Source organism: Pempheris klunzingeri, chromosome 4 (genome assembly GCF_042242105.1).
Source record: "Pempheris klunzingeri isolate RE-2024b chromosome 4, fPemKlu1.hap1, whole genome shotgun sequence".
Classification (NCBI taxonomy): Eukaryota; Metazoa; Chordata; class Actinopteri; order Acropomatiformes; family Pempheridae; genus Pempheris; species Pempheris klunzingeri.
In genome coordinates, this window is record NC_092015.1 from 4,763,725 (window position 1) to 4,780,595 (window position 16,871).

Sequence of the window (16,871 nt, forward strand, 5' to 3'; positions counted from 1 at the left end):
GGGCTGAGTTGCTTTTTCTCCTCTGGGCAGATGATTTTTTTTAATATCCAAGTTCAAATGAGGTTTCCAAAAGAGAAGCTTTCCACACATGAGTTAACGTCTGCTGATGTGTGTCTCACCTTTGTGGCTTTGTGTCAGTCTGCTTCTAACTCCTAATCCAGTGTTTCTGTTTTACAGTTAAAAAAAAAAAAAAAAAAAGAAGGTTAAATGAGGTTTTCCATGTGGGGACTACTCTGCAGGGTCTTTTCCTTACATGAGCAATGATCCCTGCACGTATTTCATGTTCCACTGAGAGAAACAGCAGAGGACAAAAGGAATGTCTTACTCATTTCACTGTAAAGAAATGAGCTGTGCCTGTGCAAACCTGATGCAGGGCTGGGTTTGCAAGTTTTCCAGAGTGAACACAAACTTTTTCCAGGCATGCACTGACGGTGCTTGGCAGTCTCCTGGTGGGCTGAAGCTTACTCCAGATTCCACATCCTTACTCTAGGTTGTGGCAGACTTTGATCACTAAGTGCGAGAACTCCAAGAAACTTTTTGCCTTCTGGATTTAACTCTTATTTTTCCTGTTTGGATTGACCTCTGCTTGTCTCCCGTTCTGTCCACAGTTCAGGGGCTGAGAAGTTATCAGTGTGGCGACTGTTTTCAAAGGGGAAGATCCAGACTTCAAACGCCCTATCGTTCCTCTCGTTCCTCTCGGTGTGTGCAGAAGGGGTCTCAAGGACAAGTGAGCAGCGTTCACATAAATACAGGAAACACCTGAAGGTTCTTCCACAGGAAATACACCTCCAAACAAAAGACATACTCTTGACACTAATTTTCATAAGAAGCTCCCCGTTATCTTGTTAGTCAATCAACATGTCACGCTGGGGGCGGAAAAATGTGAAGAAGGCGCCTGAGGTGATCCGCACTGTGACAGAAGGGCTCAAGTCCCTGTATCGTAAGAAGCTGCTGCCTCTGGAGCAGTATTATGGCTTCCATGACTTCCACTCTCTCAGTCTGGAGGATGCAGACTTTGATAACAAGCCCATGGTGCTGGTGGTGGGACAGTACTCCACTGGAAAGACCACATTCATCAAGTAAGATTTGTTCACTGTTGTGTTTTATTGCATCTATTTAAGTACCAGTAAAAAAAAACAACTCACAAGCTATCTGTGTGACTGACAGGTATCTACTGGAGCAAGATATTCCTGGAAGCAGGGTGGGACCTGAACCCACCACTGACTGCTTCACCGCCATCATGCATGGAGAAGTGGAGGGAGTCATCCCCGGGAACGCTCTCATTGTAGACCCCAACAAGCCTTTCCGCAAACTCAACCCTTTTGGAAACACCTTTCTCAACAGGTGGGAACAGGGATTTTATTCACAGCCTGTTGTGTAACGATTCCACAGAGAGAGCCAGTTAGATATCAGCGCCAAATGAAATGGACAGACCATGTGAGAGAACCCAAGGAGGGAAAACAGGGAGGGAGAGATAACAAAGTTTTTTTTCTCTTTGGAATTTCAAGTCTTAGTGCCAAATTTCAGAGCGAGAGGCACTTGCCTTATTTGTGGAAAAATGGAGAAGGGAAGCGATATCACCCGAGAGGGTGATGAAAGCTGATGTACTCAGGCAGGAACTGCAGTGTACGTAAGTTCAAAGATGAGACCAGAGGCCTCCACAGCCCCTCGGGGCAAAGACAAATAAGTGAAGTCACAAACTTTGTGGAGCTTAGGGATCCTGTAAGGGAAACCTTTACACTGAAGTACTTTCCTCTCCTCTGTTTACTGTCTGGGCTGCCAGATTTCTGTGTGTGTTTTTCCACTGATGTAAACTCAGACAGAGATCGCATGTTCTACAAAGAAAGTGCTGTTAGCTGCTAGAAACATGGACTAACAGGCCAGAAGTGATAGGAACACACGGCGTTACTGTCTATGGGGCTCTAACATGGACCCTCTGATGCCAGTTTTCCAGCAGAGTCCCTCTCTCCCTCCACAGGGTGTGTTTGTGGACGTGTTTGCGTCTCTCCTTTTGCTTTGACTTCCTGTTCTGGGAACCGGTGGGCTCGTTAAGCTCATACGCCACAGGAAGTGGTGTTGTTGTTCTAAGCCACACATCGTTAGCAGGCCTTATTGTTTGATTCTGGCAGAAGTGGTCATTTTCCTTCAGGAAGCCCAAAGCAATAAGAGCCCTGCTTACGCACAATGGCCTGCAGTGGGAAGGGTGGGGGCGTGGAGAGGGCAGCTCCCAATCTGCTCCTTGGATCACATATTGGCTTCTTTGATAAGAGCTAACCATTTTTAACATGGTTTAGATTCTTTCCCTCCGCACTGACAGTGTTTCAAACAAAGCCGACCTCTCTGAACGTGTCTTGTCATCGTTTATGTGACTTTTCTCCCCTCTGCTGATGAAAACACCAGGTTCCAGTGCGCCCAGATGCCCAACCAGGTCCTGGAGAGTATCAGCATCATTGACACGCCGGGGATCCTGTCCGGCGCTAAGCAGAGAGTGAGCCGAGGTGAGAGAGGTGGCAAAAGTAGCAAAGGTGAGGAGAGGGCATGGGGGAGCCCGCAGAGGCACTCATCCCAGAACGCCGGCTCACAAACTCATCTCCTTGGCACGCCTGGCTAACTCATGGGACCAGTTTTCTCTGTCACAATAACACTTGGCAGCAGGCAAGAAAACATCTTAGCTGTACACTGAGCAGCCATAAAATCATAATCAGGAACAGAGACAGTACAGACAAAAGTCCTGTCAGCACATCTGGAGGAATGTACTGTTGAGAAACAACAACCATCATCATCATCGCCTCACAGTAGTATTTCACTTTTCACTGTTCACTATTCATTCACGCTTTCAGTAACCCATTATTACTCGAACCAATCTGCATGAGCAACTAACAAGTTTAAAGGGTCAGTGCATCCAAGTTGTGAAACACATGTCCTCACTTACCACTGGTGGTATGTTGCAGATAGCTTTTGTTTTTTCTGCTGAGGTTGAAATATCCAGCCCAAAATAATGGGGGTGAATGGAGGGTTGTTTGTGGTGCTCACAGCGCACATTTTTATTTTAAAAATGCAGCATCAACATGTGTTGCCAGAGAGAGTGTTCCAACAATTCAAACCATGTCTTTGGGAAGAAGCAATTCCAGTGCAAGCTGCTCATAGTGACTTTTGTGGGTTGTCCATAGAGTAGAGGATGTTGTTTTTGATGCTGTCAGTTTTCGAGATGTTGCTGTGAGCAACACAAACAGGTATCTGACAGCCTCGTGGGATAAAAACCAAAGCTGTCTATGTGGCTGTACCACGAGAGGCACATGAGAAAATATGTTTTCTTATACTTTGGGTGAACGGACCCTTTTAGTATGATCATGTTGATGAAGAAATCGATCAAAAGGCTAAAAATGGATTTTGTTAGACTTTTGTTTGTCGGATGCAGACTGGTATTTTACATGTTAAAAGTCAAAGAAGTGTTTTTACAACGTGGTATCTTGGATAAAGTGAATCCTGGTGAATGTCCAGCTGTTTGGAGGATACAGATAAGAGGTGTGAAGGCTTTGTGTCTGTGTCGACCCTCTCCTGCCTCTTTCTTCTCTTTAATACATACAGCACGTTTAGGTTTATGAATATCTTAGTCATTCAACCTCTTCCTGCTCAAACAGGCTATGACTTCCCAGCTGTGCTGCGCTGGTTTGCGGAGCGTGTGGACCGCATCATCCTGCTGTTTGACGCCCATAAACTGGAGATATCGGACGAGTTCTCCGAGGCCATTGGTGCCCTGAAAGGCAACGAGGACAAGCTGCGAGTGGTGCTCAACAAGGCAGACATGGTGGGCACCCAGCAGCTGATGCGAGTGTACGGCGCACTCATGTGGTCCCTGGGGAAGGTGTTTGGCACCCCGGAGGTTCTGCGCGTCTACATTGGCTCCTTCTGGTCAGAGCCACTGATGGTTACAGACAACCGTAAGCTGTTTGAGCTGGAGGAGGAGGATCTGTTCGCTGATATCCAAAACCTTCCTCGCAATGCAGCTTTACGCAAACTGAACGACCTGGTCAAGAGGGCACGTCTAGTCAGGGTGGGTTCTACTGGCATTTACACATGTTCAGTAAATGATAATGGACATCACAGCACCCTAACCTTTGCTATGCTTTGGCTAATCCCAGGTTCATGCCCACATCATCAGCTATCTGAAGCAGGAGATGCCGTCTGTCTTCAGGAAGGACAACAAAAAGAAGAATCTGATCTACCAGCTGCCTGTCATCTTCTCCAAGATCCAGCTGCAGTACAACATTTCTGCAGGAGACTTCCCAGATTGTGCTAAAATGCAGGTTAGTCTGAGTTTATTGTCACTGGAAGGGACATTTCTATTTAAATACTCATAACCTTTGTTATGTTAAATCTATTAGCTGACACATTTTCTTCATTCCCTTTTTTTTAAGGAGCAATTGATGGTTCATGATTTCACCAAGTTCAAGACCTTGAAGCCTAATCTGATGGCAGCCTTGGATGAGTTGCTCTCCTCCGACATTGCCAAACTGATGCCCCTCCTGCGGCAGGAGGAGCTGGAAGCAGGTGAGCAACCGGGGGTGCAGGGTGGAGCCTTCCTTGGGACCCGTGCCGGACCGTTCGTCGAGGGCGACCCCTTCGCCGAGGAGAACGGAGAGGGGTGCGAGGAGGAGGAGGATTGGGTGGTGACCAAAGACAAGCCCAAATATGATGAAATCTTCTATAACCTCGCTCCCAATGAGGGGAAACTGAGCGGCAACAAAGCCAGGGACTGGATGGTGAGCTCCCGCCTGCCCAACTCTGTGCTGGGTCGCATCTGGAAGCTGTCGGATGTGGACCATGATGGCATGTTGGATGATGAAGAATTTGCTCTGGCCAGCCACCTGATTGAGGTCAAGCTGGAGGGCCACGGTCTGCCCCCTGAGCTGCCCACACGTCTGATCCCACCCTCCAAACGCAGGCAGAAGGGCTCTGATGCATAGACATGTCCCAAAGTCCCTGCAGCTGAGAGAGACTCTTCTCTGTTGGTTGTCACACTTATGCTACTGTTTGTGTTTGCTCTTGTTCTCCCCCAGACCCACGTCAAAATGTTGTGTGTAATGCATTCAACTTTTCCTCTGAGACTGATTTAGGTCTTGCACAATGTGACTGTATTACAGTCAATCCTTTGAGACAAAAACACGGCCTTGCTGCAAAAGATTGTGTAATTAAGAAGTCACACGGGTCTGGTCGCTTCTTCCCTTTGGCCTCTCAAATTTAGCTTTTTATGATGAGCTTTAAAAATATACCTACATGTGTTTTCTGAGCAGAAGGAGATGAAGCGAGCGCTATTCTGCATTTATTTGACTGTACACAGAACAAAACTTTGCTGTATTAAATCTTTGCAACCCAACATTCCTTAAGTGACTAGTCTGGGATTATGCAGTATTATCACGGTGGAAATTTGTAGTGATCATGTCTGGTAATCTACAGATTTATCTCCAAAGACTTATATTGCTCAGATGATGTGTTAATAGCATTTTAAACTCAAACTGGCAGCGCAAGTCTAATACCCTGAGTGCATTTCACCTTGATGCTTTACATGACACAGTTTTGTGCATACTTTATATATTATTTTTGTAATTGTTGCTGTTGTTTTGTATGTGCAGGAGCGAGACCTCAGCTGTATGGAAGAGCATGACACGCTGAGATGAACCTTTAGACTATCTATTACTGACTACTGTACGCAGCTCCACCAACTGTTCTTATGTTAACTATTATTGTATCCAAATAAAATCTCTGACTGTGTCTTGTCTCTTTAGTGAGTCATTAAAAATGTCTGCTGTTAAGCCTAAAGTGCATGATACAGAACTTATTGTCGAGCGCATTTGATTTGCATCTCTTTTAACAAGATTTTCTTTTCTTTCAAGCTCACTTGGTCTCTCAGCGACGGGCCAGATAAACAGTGACTCACACTCTCCCCTGCCAAGTCCCCATACCACCATTTTCCAAGGCTCTCCCCTCTCATTCCCACCATCTGAGGTCCTCTCTGTCTCTCACTGTCTCACACAAACACAGTTAAATACAGTCTGCTCCCCCTATTCCAGTTTAGTTCTACATTGACTCTCTCACTGGCATGCCTGGAAGTGTTTTTATCCAGTGTAAACTATGCGGTATGAGCACAAATACGTGTCCCGCGTAGAGCCGTGTGTGCTTCACATAAGGCTCTCAGCGTTCGCAGAAGAAGGGGTGGCCTGCCCGCCTCCCTGTTCCACTCCTCCATGGAAAGAAACACAAATCAGAAACAGAGGCAAAGCAGCCCTTTCCTCTCCTCTCTCTGGCTTACAGTGACTCACATGTGAAGAATGCGGTGGGTTGGCCCAAGAGTTATTAATATCTCCTTTCCTAGGGTCCGCTAAGTTTCCTCAGGCTCATGCACAGGATCTAGACACTGTACCTTTATGAAAGACTTTAACAACATCCCCCTATTTGGAGAATTCTTGAGCTAGACCTACAGCACACCACACCCTCTCCTGTGCATGTGTGTGTGAGAGAGAAAGAGGGAGCTGAAGTGTGGAAAAAAAGTCAAGTAAGGTGACAAAATTCACAAAGGACAGCTGTAATGTTTTTTAGTTTCCTGACTAGAAATGAACTCATGCTGGCCTTGTATGTTCTAACGTCATCGCAGTTTTAAAGAGTAGAATAAAAAATCCCCATGGCAGTTAGAACAATGCCCGCCTGTTACATAATTAGGCTGTGCTGAGTCACGAACCATCTCAAACAGTTGTTGTTCAGATCAAGCTGCCGCAGCAGTGGGGTGAAGCCCCCGGACAGGCCCAGGCTGCAGCAGAGGATCCCCACCAACATCAGACATCCCCAACAATGAAGCTTACTCAACGAAACCGGGGTCTCCGTGTACGTCACTCAGTGTTTACGTGGGGAATTCCTCACCAGCAAACCTGCCCTGGAAGAAAAACTGAGGTCATCGGCTCTGGAGAGGGGTGACATCTGGTGGTTACAGGACTCCTGGCAACCTTGCACTGAATCTGCACACTTCACCGTCCGACTGTAGATGGCAGACTGGAGGCAGGCGACTGTAAATATCTAATACATCTATGTCTCCAAGTGATGCTTATTTTCATTGATTATTTTCTTGATTGTTGTGTCGATTAGTTGCTTGCTTGTATCAAAATGTGTATCATTGTTTCCCAAAGCCTGAGATAATGTCCTCAAATGTCTTGTTCCATCCACAACCCAAAGATTTACAGTTTACCGTCATAGAGGGGTGAATATTCACATACACTACTCACTAAAAGTCAGGGATATTCAGCTTTCAGGTGAAATTTCAGGATGAACCTAAAATGCATCCTAAACTTTCCAGGTGAACTTAATGTGACCTTCTCTAAACCTTTGAATGCACATGTCCAACTGTTCAGTGTTTCAGTACTTTTTGCACAAGTTGCTGTTCTCTAACAAGAAGCTTAACAGCAACATTCACAACAGGTTTGATCCATGAATCCACCAATACATTTCCTGCTTCAGTTAGAATTGGTATTTAAACAGTCCTCCTCATCCTGCTGTTCACATTCTGACATCATGAGACCAAGACGACACCTAACAGTTGATCAGCAGCACCTCAACACTGGAGGCTTCAAACAGGAAGTCCTCAGACGGAGGTGTTCACTGAGCTTAGAGGGTCACAGAGTGTCATCAGGAGGTTGGAACAGTGATACAGAGACTGGAAGAGTCACAGAAAGGAGAGGAGTGGACGTCCTTTGGCCACATCCCAATTTATTGAGACACTGAAAATGTTTTGTTGTGGTATACCTACCACTGTTGGTAGATTTTCTTCAAATACATTGTTTAAGATGAATAAAATTACCATTGCATGCTTCTACTTAAATGTCCTACTTTCATGATATAATATCACTGTAGCATTCACTTTTTACATTTTCCATATATTTCACCTGAAAGTCGAATATCCCTAACTTTTTGTGAGTAGTGTATAAGAAACTGGAATTACGAGAATTTTTTCCTTAAAAGTCAAACCGATTTATCGATTATCAAAATAGTTGGCAATTGATTTGATAGTTGACTAACTAATTGATTAAGCTTTGCAGTTCAAATATGCATGTTGAAAAAGTAACTGATTGCTGCGATTGGTCCTGTTCATACCATACAGTGATCTGTGATGTGGGCCAAAGTCCTCCTTCAGTGCAAAATAACATTTTAATGTTCAGCAGAAACGAATATGATGCTTCAGCAGTCAGTCAGTCAGATAAAGTGGTTAGACCCTAACTCAGACTGCTGACACTTCGCCTGAACTTAAAGATGCACTTATAGTACGTGAGGGCTGTGGACTTTGACCCTCCTGTCTTGGAGTCTCCATTTGGCCCGTTTGGACAGACCAGTAATTTTCTAATTAAATATGGACATTTGAGAATTGTCTCCTTCAACCTGTCTTTCTCTGCTTTTTAAAGTACATTTATATACAAAGTAAATTTTCATCTTGTACAATAGTTATTGTCTAATATAATTTGTCACAAATGAGTAAAGACGGTCATAAAGAACTTTAAATTTTTATTATTAACCCAAAAAAAATAAGCAAACCATGTTGAAAATAGCTTGATAAGCTTGTTTTAGCTCAAAATATTTAAGATTTTGCTCTGACTAAATAACTGACTTAAATCTGAACATTTACACACATGCGATGTGAAAAAATATGCAAAATGTTATGAAAGACATGAAGGCAACCCTATCGTAACCCTATTAAGAGACAACAACAGGGAGTATCAAAGGTAAAGTTATATCAGTATATAAAATATGTCACAAGAAGGCAGATTTAATGACAAACAGCATTTGAATTATTTTCCCCAACTGTTTAGTGATGCATTTTGTACAGATTTCTTCAGTGCTTAGAAACTGAAGTGGTTTTTGATGTCTTTGATCTGTTTCATCATGTCACCAATTTGCTGTCCCTGCTCTCTGAGGACATCCTGGACGACCTTCTTCTGGTGGGCATTGAGTGAGACGGTTGTCCTGGCTGCAGGTAGATCCTTGTCCACTTGCGTCTTCTGGTAATCCATCTTCATGTTCACCTGTTTGATGCAGTTGTCCAGGTGTTTGAGTTGATCGCTGATGGCCTGCAGCTCCTTCTTCATATCCTTTTCACTGTTTGACAGTATGGGTAGTTGGCTTTGCAGGCTGCCCAGAACTTTTTTCACTCTGTTCATAATGGTTTCCTGGCGATACTTTGCATCTTCGTACTTATCAGCCAAGCGCTCCGCTGCCTCCCTCAGACTCATCCTGTCCTCCCTGCACACAGTCATCTCCTCCAGCTGCTTGTTCTTCTGGCCCGTCAGGAGTTTCACCCTCCTCTGCATCTCTTCACGGGCCATGTCCTGCTTGAGAATGTACTCCTCGCGGAAAACCTGCGTGGCTCTGCTGAGGAGCTGCAGGCACTCTGGCGGCGGTGGCGACATCTCCTTGTCCCCAGCTTTAAGCACGAGAGGATTGGTGGAGCTACGTGCCAGGATGTTGCGGATGTGCTGCTCGAAGGAGTCGTCGGCCAGCCCGCGCAGAGGGGAGCTACCAGAGCCCGGGCCTGGATGGGAGCAAAGCAGGGGAGGGGAGGGAGGGCGAATGGAGCTCAGCAGGGGCAACAGGATGCACTCGTAAGTGCTGGTGATGCAGATCATGGTGGCGCCTAGGGAAAGGTCAGACACAATCAAAAAGCCACGAACCGGAGCTGACTGACTGGTCAGGAGTGGTCTGGTGCAAAGAATGTGCTCGACAATACAGCGCTTCTCGGCAGCCATCTCCTGGAGATTGTCTTTATCTTCCTCGTCCGAGTGGAGGAACTTCTGCAGCTTGTTGACCCAGATTAGCCCCACACTGTGCACTCCTGCCTCATGGGTGCAATGATATCTGTACTGGCACAGGGGGTCTCTGTGCAGTCTGATTGGGCAGGTGAAATCAAACTCTTGAGGGTCCTCATCCTCTCCTGTGGCTACTTTGAGGGTGAGCTCCAGCTCAACACACTCAAACACGTAGAGACCCGGCACGGCCTCAGTGCCTCTGATCCACTTCTCCACCGCCCCGGTCTCTTCCTCTTCCTCAGACTCCAGCACCACACAGTGATACAGCGTGCCCGTCTCTGTGGCGATGACCAGGATACTGGGCACACACGGCAGGCAGAGGATGGCACAAGCATCATAGCCATAGTTGTCCTCTGCTGCAGGATACATCGGGAGGGGGCCGGAGGGTTTACTGACACTCACGCCGTTTGTCTGGTTAGTGTAGCTCAGATATGTCTCCCCATTCTCGTAGAGGATGTACAGAGGGTAGACCCGCTGGTCTCTGGAGCACAGTGCTGCCAGCTGCCGAGGGGGGGACGTGATCTGGCCGAAATCAAACGCCACCGCGATCTCACCAAGAGATGCTGCGTAGGAGCGGGCCGGAGGACGGACGCTGCTGTCATCGTCTGACTGCGACAGTGGCAGGACTTTGGCCGGCGTCTGGGGCGACTTCAAGCCGTAAAACCTGATGGTGTTGTCGGACGTGAGCAGCACCAGGTGGGGCTCGTCTGTCTCGCTGGGGTACCAAGCCGCCTGCCGCAGACTAACCGACGGTGAGCTGGTGAAGAAGCGCTCCGCCACCGGGATGGTCTTGCAGTTGATGTCGCTCCGTCCACCCTCAAACTCGGACCTCTTGCCCCACCGCTGAGGGAGCTCCAGCACCGAGACGCCCCGCTGCCCCACCAGCGCGACGTGGTGCTGCGTTGGACTCAGCAGCACCTGGCACAGCTCGAACAGAGGAGGGTTAATGCACAGCAGCGTCTGGTAGTTCCCGCTGCTGCGACTCTCATCCGAGTTTAGCTGCCGTAAGTTGGTGGTGTAAAACACGCGGTCTGCGTCGTCCCACACGAAAAAGTCCCCACCCAAACAAAAGGTCAGGTTTTTAGCGACACCCCTGTCATTTGTAATGGGCTCGGAGTCCAGCCTGTCCCGTATTTGTTTGAAAATCTCATGGTTTGGTAGCTCATTTAGCCACCGTTCCGCACTGAACGCCGCCATCTTGAACTGCCTTTCCGTCTTCGGAACGGGGGGAAAAACTGTCATAGTAACCGACTGTTTCACGACAGTCATTTGCCGTATTACGGTGGCCGGTGTCGTACATTTTGCAGAATCACCATGGCGTTGAAAGAGACTGCGGGACTGTATGAGACACTTAAAGCAGAGTGGAACAAGAAAAACCCAAACCTGAGTAAATGTGGAGAACTTCTGAGCAAACTTAAGGTACAGTCGCAAATCTGTCTTGTTTTTATTTGCCTGTTTTTGACGGTAGAACTGCCCATTATGAAGCGCCAGCGCTGTTAGCAAATGTAGCTACGCTTGCTAACTTAGGCTAGCTATGCTACCGCTGTGTTTATACTTCATTAGCTAAACTTTGGACACTTACAAAGATATTTATCTTGGGATGGTGACACCGCGTTTCCATTTGTTACATACATTTTAATGTTGGGCTGTTGAATCAATTGAACCATTTTAGGATTGCTATTACGGCAATCAGGAAACAGTCAGTATTGCTAATTCATTGTCCAACTGGTTTCAACCTGGAATTGACAGTCAAAATAAACAATTGAACGACTACAACTGCTTTGTCTCTGTAATGTTAGCTATTATTTGTTGTTTATTAAGTTACATCTCCTTAATTAATTGACAGGAAGAGCTGTTTATTTAAATTATGATGGATTTGTGTCATCCTCTTGTGGTGTTGTGTTAAAGATTTTGGATAACAAGTGACACCAAACTTCTCCTTCACAGGTTTCTTTACTGGAGCTGAACTTTTTACCAACCAGTGGATCCGCGCTCACTAAGCAGCAGCTGATTTTAGCCCGTGAGTATAGGTCCAGCTGACCGATTTAATTTATATTAAAATCATGGATCAGTGTTTTCTGAAGTTATCAAGAAGAGATCCATCAGTAATACAGGTTTGTGTCTGCGTTTCAGGTGATGTCCTTGAAATTGGAGCCTTGTGGAGTATCCTGAAGAAGGACATCCCATCCTTTGAGAGATACATGGCCCAGCTAAAATGTTACTACTTTGACTACAAGTAATGTCGCTTTTTTGTTTTTCCTTAGCAGTGGGATTTTGTCACTGTAGTCACTGGGTTTTATCTAATATCATTTTTTTTTTTATCTTGTCTCTTTTAGGGATGAACTGCCTGAAGCCGCCTACATGCACCAGTTACTCGGACTGAACCTGCTCTTCCTGCTCTCACAGAACCGTGTGTCTGAGTTTCACACAGAGCTTGAGAGGCTGAGCGCACGAGATATTCAGACCAACGTATACATCAGACACCCAGTGTCTTTAGAGCAGGTGCTGCAATTTACTCTCATACCGATCACAAATACAGGGGTTTGATATTGTTTTGTTGTTCTGCAGTGAATAGGTATCAAGGGTAAAAAAGATATTTGTGTATCCAATTAGTAATTTGTACCCTTAACCTACTTAATTTATTCCTTGAAATTATTAATTTGGATTCTCAAATTATTTAATGAATTGTCTAAATCAATATTGTTACAATATTTCAGAAGTAGGAATTGGTTGCAGGTTGTCAGGGAGGTACAACCAAAGCGTCCGTAGCAAGTTAGCAGCTGTGTTCTGTTTGTTTTAGATGTGCTATCTGTGATGTTACACTTATCATAAATCACAAAAGAATCTTCCTCCAGATTAATGCAGGGCTCAGTAGAATTCTGTTTAGACATAATATGAACCCAGTGTTATTATTATTATTATTATTGTATGTAAATGCCAGCTGAATGTTTTATATCCTCTTCTTGCCTTTTCAGTACTTGATGGAGGGAAGCTACAACAAGGTATTTCTTGCCAAAGGCAACATCCCCGCTGAGAGCTACACCTTTTTTATAGATATTCTGCTTGACACAATTCGGTAAGAATCAACATGGTACCCATGCCTTCTGTCATTTCTACATTTGTTTCATTTATACAGTTATTTTTGTATAATAATTAATTTGTATAGTTTTTAGTTTTAGGTCCCAATTCAACTTTTAATATTTTATTTATGTACTAACATGGCCATGAAAAAATACTGCTGCATGTCGTGATCGATTGACATTAAAGCCTGTGTATCAGGACACCATCATCATGGTTATGGTTGGCAGTTTGAATTCTGTCTTAATTCATGAGAAGGTCCATTAAGCTGCTGGTAATCACAGCAACAAACCTGATGGTTTATGCTTTGTACTAGTTAACTGAACAGGTTGACAATTGAAGCACCTTTTCCTTTTGTTCCCTATTGTAAGATATCTTGATATAGAAAATTATGGACTCTGCAAAATAAATAACTTCATCACAGTGATTTCTATTTATCAGGAAGACCAGGTGATAGTATGACAGTGTTTTACCAATAACTTCTAATAACACTGTGACCTTTTCAATTGCAGTGATGAGATCGCAGGTTGCATAGAGAAAGCATATGAGCAGATCCAGTTCAGTGAAGCCACCCGTGTGCTGTTCTTCAGCTCCCCAAAGAAGATGACAGAGTATGCCAAGAAGGTATGTATATTTTAATTTGGGGGGGAGGGCATGACATTTTATCTCTTAAGATGTGACAAAAAAAACTTCAGCTTTTTGTATTTTGAAAGGGAAAATTAAATGTCCAGTCGTATTCTGTTTTAGGCAACTCATTTGGGGTTTTATTCATCTGAAGAAAGAGGGTTATTTATGAATGAGTGCATTTTACTTTGCAGGTGTCATTACTATTCACAATTTACATTTTAGAAATAGAGAAAATGTTAGTGCAGATACAGTTTGTGGGTACTTTATGGGATGTAATTTTACAAAAAAAATAATAGCTGAAAAATAGAGGCCTGTAGAGCAGCATCTGTTACTTGATCCAATAAGTATTTTAATAAATAAAGAAAAAATTTTAGGTAATATGAAAAAAAACAGCCAGATATTAGCTAGAATGGACCTTCAGCTGTTAAAGGAATATGGGAGCTTTTCTTCTACTATCTTTCAAGCCCTATTATCCTGAAAAGACATTAAATAGTGCATTTTGCATTGTATGGGACCTGTTAAATAAAAGTCTGTCCTAGACTCTTGCCCACAGAGAACAAAATCACCAAACAGCCAAAGCTGATTGTTAATGTCATTTCATTGCAGAGGGGATGGAGTTTGAGCCCAGATGGCTATTACTCTTTCACCAGTCAGCAGCAGCGGACAGAAGAGGTGACCATCCCCTCTACGGAGCTGGCACAACAGGTCATCGAATATGCACGACAGCTGGAAATGATTGTGTAATCCGCCCCCAGGAACACACTCAACCATGTACAGACACACTCAGAGACACATGCCGCTGTTGCAGCATACATCCAGTCAGCTCAAACGCAGTTTCCCTGAGGAATCTGAACTCATTGATTGCCAGAGTGATTGATTTGTCAACCCGTACCTCAAAAGTCGATCACCATTTGATTTCCTGTATTCTTACACCTGTCTGCAGGTCTTCCTGTCTGGAAGTTTGCTTTCATTTTAAAAGATGGGGAACAAAACTAAAAGTATCACAGGTGACCAGTCTATTCAGCAGTTGCTAGACCTCTACCTTTATTGAAGAAATTCAAAGGTTTAAATATTAGTTCATCATTTCATCCAAGATGCCATCTGTCCAACATTAAAACTCAGCTTCTTATGAGGCGTTCCCAGCTGGTGACCGAATAACAAGAACTTTAAGTCAGGCTACTACATTTAACACCCTGGGGTCTCAGCTCTTGGACAAACACAAGACAGGTAATTACAATCCCCACGCTGTGACATCGCCTTACAGTGTCACACACAACTGTCAACACAATCCAACATTCCCCTAAATTAATGCAAACTCTTTTTTTTTTTTTTGTACACAAAGTTCATTTTTTCCTTAGTAGAGCTCACAGAAATGTATTGCCCTTGCCTTGTATCCTAGCAACTGACAGAATTGCCATTGAAGTTTATGAGTGTTTTCTAAATGGTAATGCTTCTTCCTCCATAGATGGTTTGTAATCCAGTTGATCTTACAATGGAAATCTTTGTCTGCAATAAATGATTGAGGAAAATAAACTTTTTGAATGACTGTGCGTTTCAGTTTTTTTTTTTACACTAAAACTTTCTTAGGAAGCAAATCATTAAGTGTGTGTTTTGAAAATACAATCCATTAACGTAACAAATACTTTTAATGTCTCCTCTCATTGGTGGTAATCTATCCCCTCCTCTTCCACCTCTCTCAGTGCTGAGAAAGCTGCGAGTCTTGCTGTGGTGACCCGAGGAGGCTCACGCAGGTAGTTTGGGGGTTCATCAAACCTGTGGAAGAACTGAAGATAGAATAAAGAAATTAACTTACCACCTAGACCTAAGATTGTGTAAGATGTGTAGCTCACCACTTTTGGACATTTGGTGGCAAACCAGTGTCCAGGTTATGTTTACAGCGCGCCTTACGGGAACAGGACTGATTCACTGTGAACGGGTGCCAGCGACCCTCAGCAAGGACTCTGCGTTTAAAGGGTACCGCAGAGGTGAAGCCAGTGTCCGGCTTTTCTTTTTCAACCTGGTCACTCTTTTCACTCATTTCTTCCTCTGTAGGGGCTTTTCTGGTATTCTTCTTATGTTGGATTTGATTTAATGCTTTGAATAAGCATTTTTTCTTTGGCTTAACAGCAGTGTCTTGAGGTACAGAAACTTGAAGTTCACGCTGGAGTCTCAAGGAATCACTTGTGTCTACAGCTGAAGCTTTTAGGTTACGAATGGCAGCGTTATTTGGGGCATCTGCAGGCATCCCTTCAACCACTGTGACCGCTGGTGCTGCTGCTTTAACCTTTACTTTTTGTACGCAGGACGAAGTGCTCCCATCAGCGTCCCTGTCACCTTTGTTGGGTTGAGGTGTTTGGTGTGGCTCATTTTGTTTCTTGATTGGGTTTCCCTCCACAGCAGCTGCTGTCATGTTGGTGACACTGTTGCGGTTCAAGCTGCGTTTGTGTTGCGCATTTTCTTCATTGTTGACCTGAGTAGACCGATTTTGTGTTGAATGGTCGGATGGTACTTCAGCAATACCTGTTGTTTTGGGTTTGTCTGTGGCATGGCGGGTCAAGTTGGTGCCTGCTTTGTTTGCATTGGAGAGAAGACGGTTGGATTTTTGACCTGACTTGGCTTTTTTGCTGTGTAGGTTTCCTGTAGTTACACCTCGGACCACCTCTCTGTTTGCCTGACGCATAGGTGCCTGCATTTCAGAGGCAGGAAGCTGGGACACCATCTCTCCTTGCTCTTTATTCCCAAAGCTGGTGAAGTTGGCAGATAGAAGTTCATGCGTTACCAATTATATATAGAAACTTACAATGCAAATGACTGTACATGGGAATAAAGGGCGACACAATTTGTCACAGATCTGATACAATGCAGGTTGTCAAACTATTAATCTGATAGTACTATAATATGCATTCTTGAACAGGAGCAAAGGGCAGTGTCTTAAAGAATGTGACATGTAAACATTGTTATACAGTATCACATCTAACATTTTTGTATGTAAAGCTTATAAAATGTTTATCTTTGAGTAAAAATAACACACCTACATTCTGCCTCAGGTGTTTCAAGCACTTGGACTGAAGAAGATACCTCTGACTTGTGGACAGAGTCTGCAGAGATCCTCACACCAACATCAGAGGGTGTAATAGTCCTCACTGTGTGTGGTGGTACCTCTCTGGCTTCCTTCGCTGCAGGCCTGTGCTGTGACGGTGTATAATTTCTAGATTCCTCATGTTGAGCACGGCCATGCATCACCTGTGTGGTTACCTGCTGCTGCACTGGTGCTGTAGTGTTTTTCTGGTGCTGCACAGGTTTAGTCTGTTTCTGCGCTTGTGC

The 16,871-nt window shown here is 44.5% G+C and overlaps 3 protein-coding genes across 4 annotated transcripts; 2 read left to right on the forward strand and 1 right to left on the reverse strand.

Moving 5' to 3' along the window:
• Positions 1–664: 664 nt before the first annotated feature.
• ehd2b (EH-domain containing 2b) lies at positions 665–5,772 on the forward strand. 2 transcript variants are annotated; one of them, XM_070829258.1, is made up of 6 exons: positions 665–1,079; positions 1,168–1,344; positions 2,401–2,525; positions 3,642–4,054; positions 4,143–4,307; positions 4,419–5,772. In XM_070829258.1, the coding sequence occupies exons 1-6, from the start codon at positions 859–861 to the stop codon at positions 4,965–4,967; spliced, it is 1,650 nt and encodes a 549-aa protein (XP_070685359.1). In that variant the 5' UTR covers positions 665–858; the 3' UTR covers positions 4,968–5,772. The 2 variants fall into 2 exon arrangements, with proteins under 2 accessions (XP_070685359.1, XP_070685360.1); XM_070829259.1 differs by having other exon boundaries at positions 2,401–2,498.
• A 2,792-nt stretch (positions 5,773–8,564) lies between these two features.
• On the reverse strand, positions 8,565–11,039 carry nup88 (nucleoporin 88). Its single transcript, XM_070829124.1, has one exon. It carries the CDS (start codon positions 11,037–11,039, stop codon positions 8,880–8,882), a length of 2,160 nt encoding a protein of 719 aa, XP_070685225.1. The 3' UTR covers positions 8,565–8,879.
• A 69-nt stretch (positions 11,040–11,108) lies between these two features.
• On the forward strand, positions 11,109–15,093 carry psmd8 (proteasome 26S subunit, non-ATPase 8). The gene is made up of 7 exons (XM_070829125.1): positions 11,109–11,261; positions 11,790–11,862; positions 11,976–12,078; positions 12,179–12,344; positions 12,818–12,918; positions 13,433–13,544; positions 14,154–15,093. The coding sequence occupies exons 1-7, from the start codon at positions 11,157–11,159 to the stop codon at positions 14,289–14,291; spliced, it is 798 nt and encodes a 265-aa protein (XP_070685226.1). The 5' UTR covers positions 11,109–11,156; the 3' UTR covers positions 14,292–15,093.
• The last annotated feature ends 1,778 nt before the right edge of the window (positions 15,094–16,871 follow it).

Coding starts and splice junctions, on each gene's coding strand:
- ehd2b (XM_070829258.1), top strand. CDS start 859: ATGTCACGCTGGGGGCGGAAAAATGTGAAGAAGGCGCCTGAGGTGATC. Junction 1,080..1,167: donor GGAAAGACCACATTCATCAA/GTAAGATTTGTT, acceptor TGTGACTGACAG/GTATCTACTGGAGCAAGATA. Junction 4,308..4,418: donor CAGATTGTGCTAAAATGCAG/GTTAGTCTGAGT, acceptor CTTTTTTTTAAG/GAGCAATTGATGGTTCATGA.
- nup88 (XM_070829124.1), bottom strand. CDS start 11,039: ATGGCGGCGTTCAGTGCGGAACGGTGGCTAAATGAGCTACCAAACCAT.
- psmd8 (XM_070829125.1), top strand. CDS start 11,157: ATGGCGTTGAAAGAGACTGCGGGACTGTATGAGACACTTAAAGCAGAG. Junction 11,262..11,789: donor AACTTCTGAGCAAACTTAAG/GTACAGTCGCAA, acceptor TCTCCTTCACAG/GTTTCTTTACTGGAGCTGAA. Junction 12,919..13,432: donor ATTCTGCTTGACACAATTCG/GTAAGAATCAAC, acceptor TTTCAATTGCAG/TGATGAGATCGCAGGTTGCA.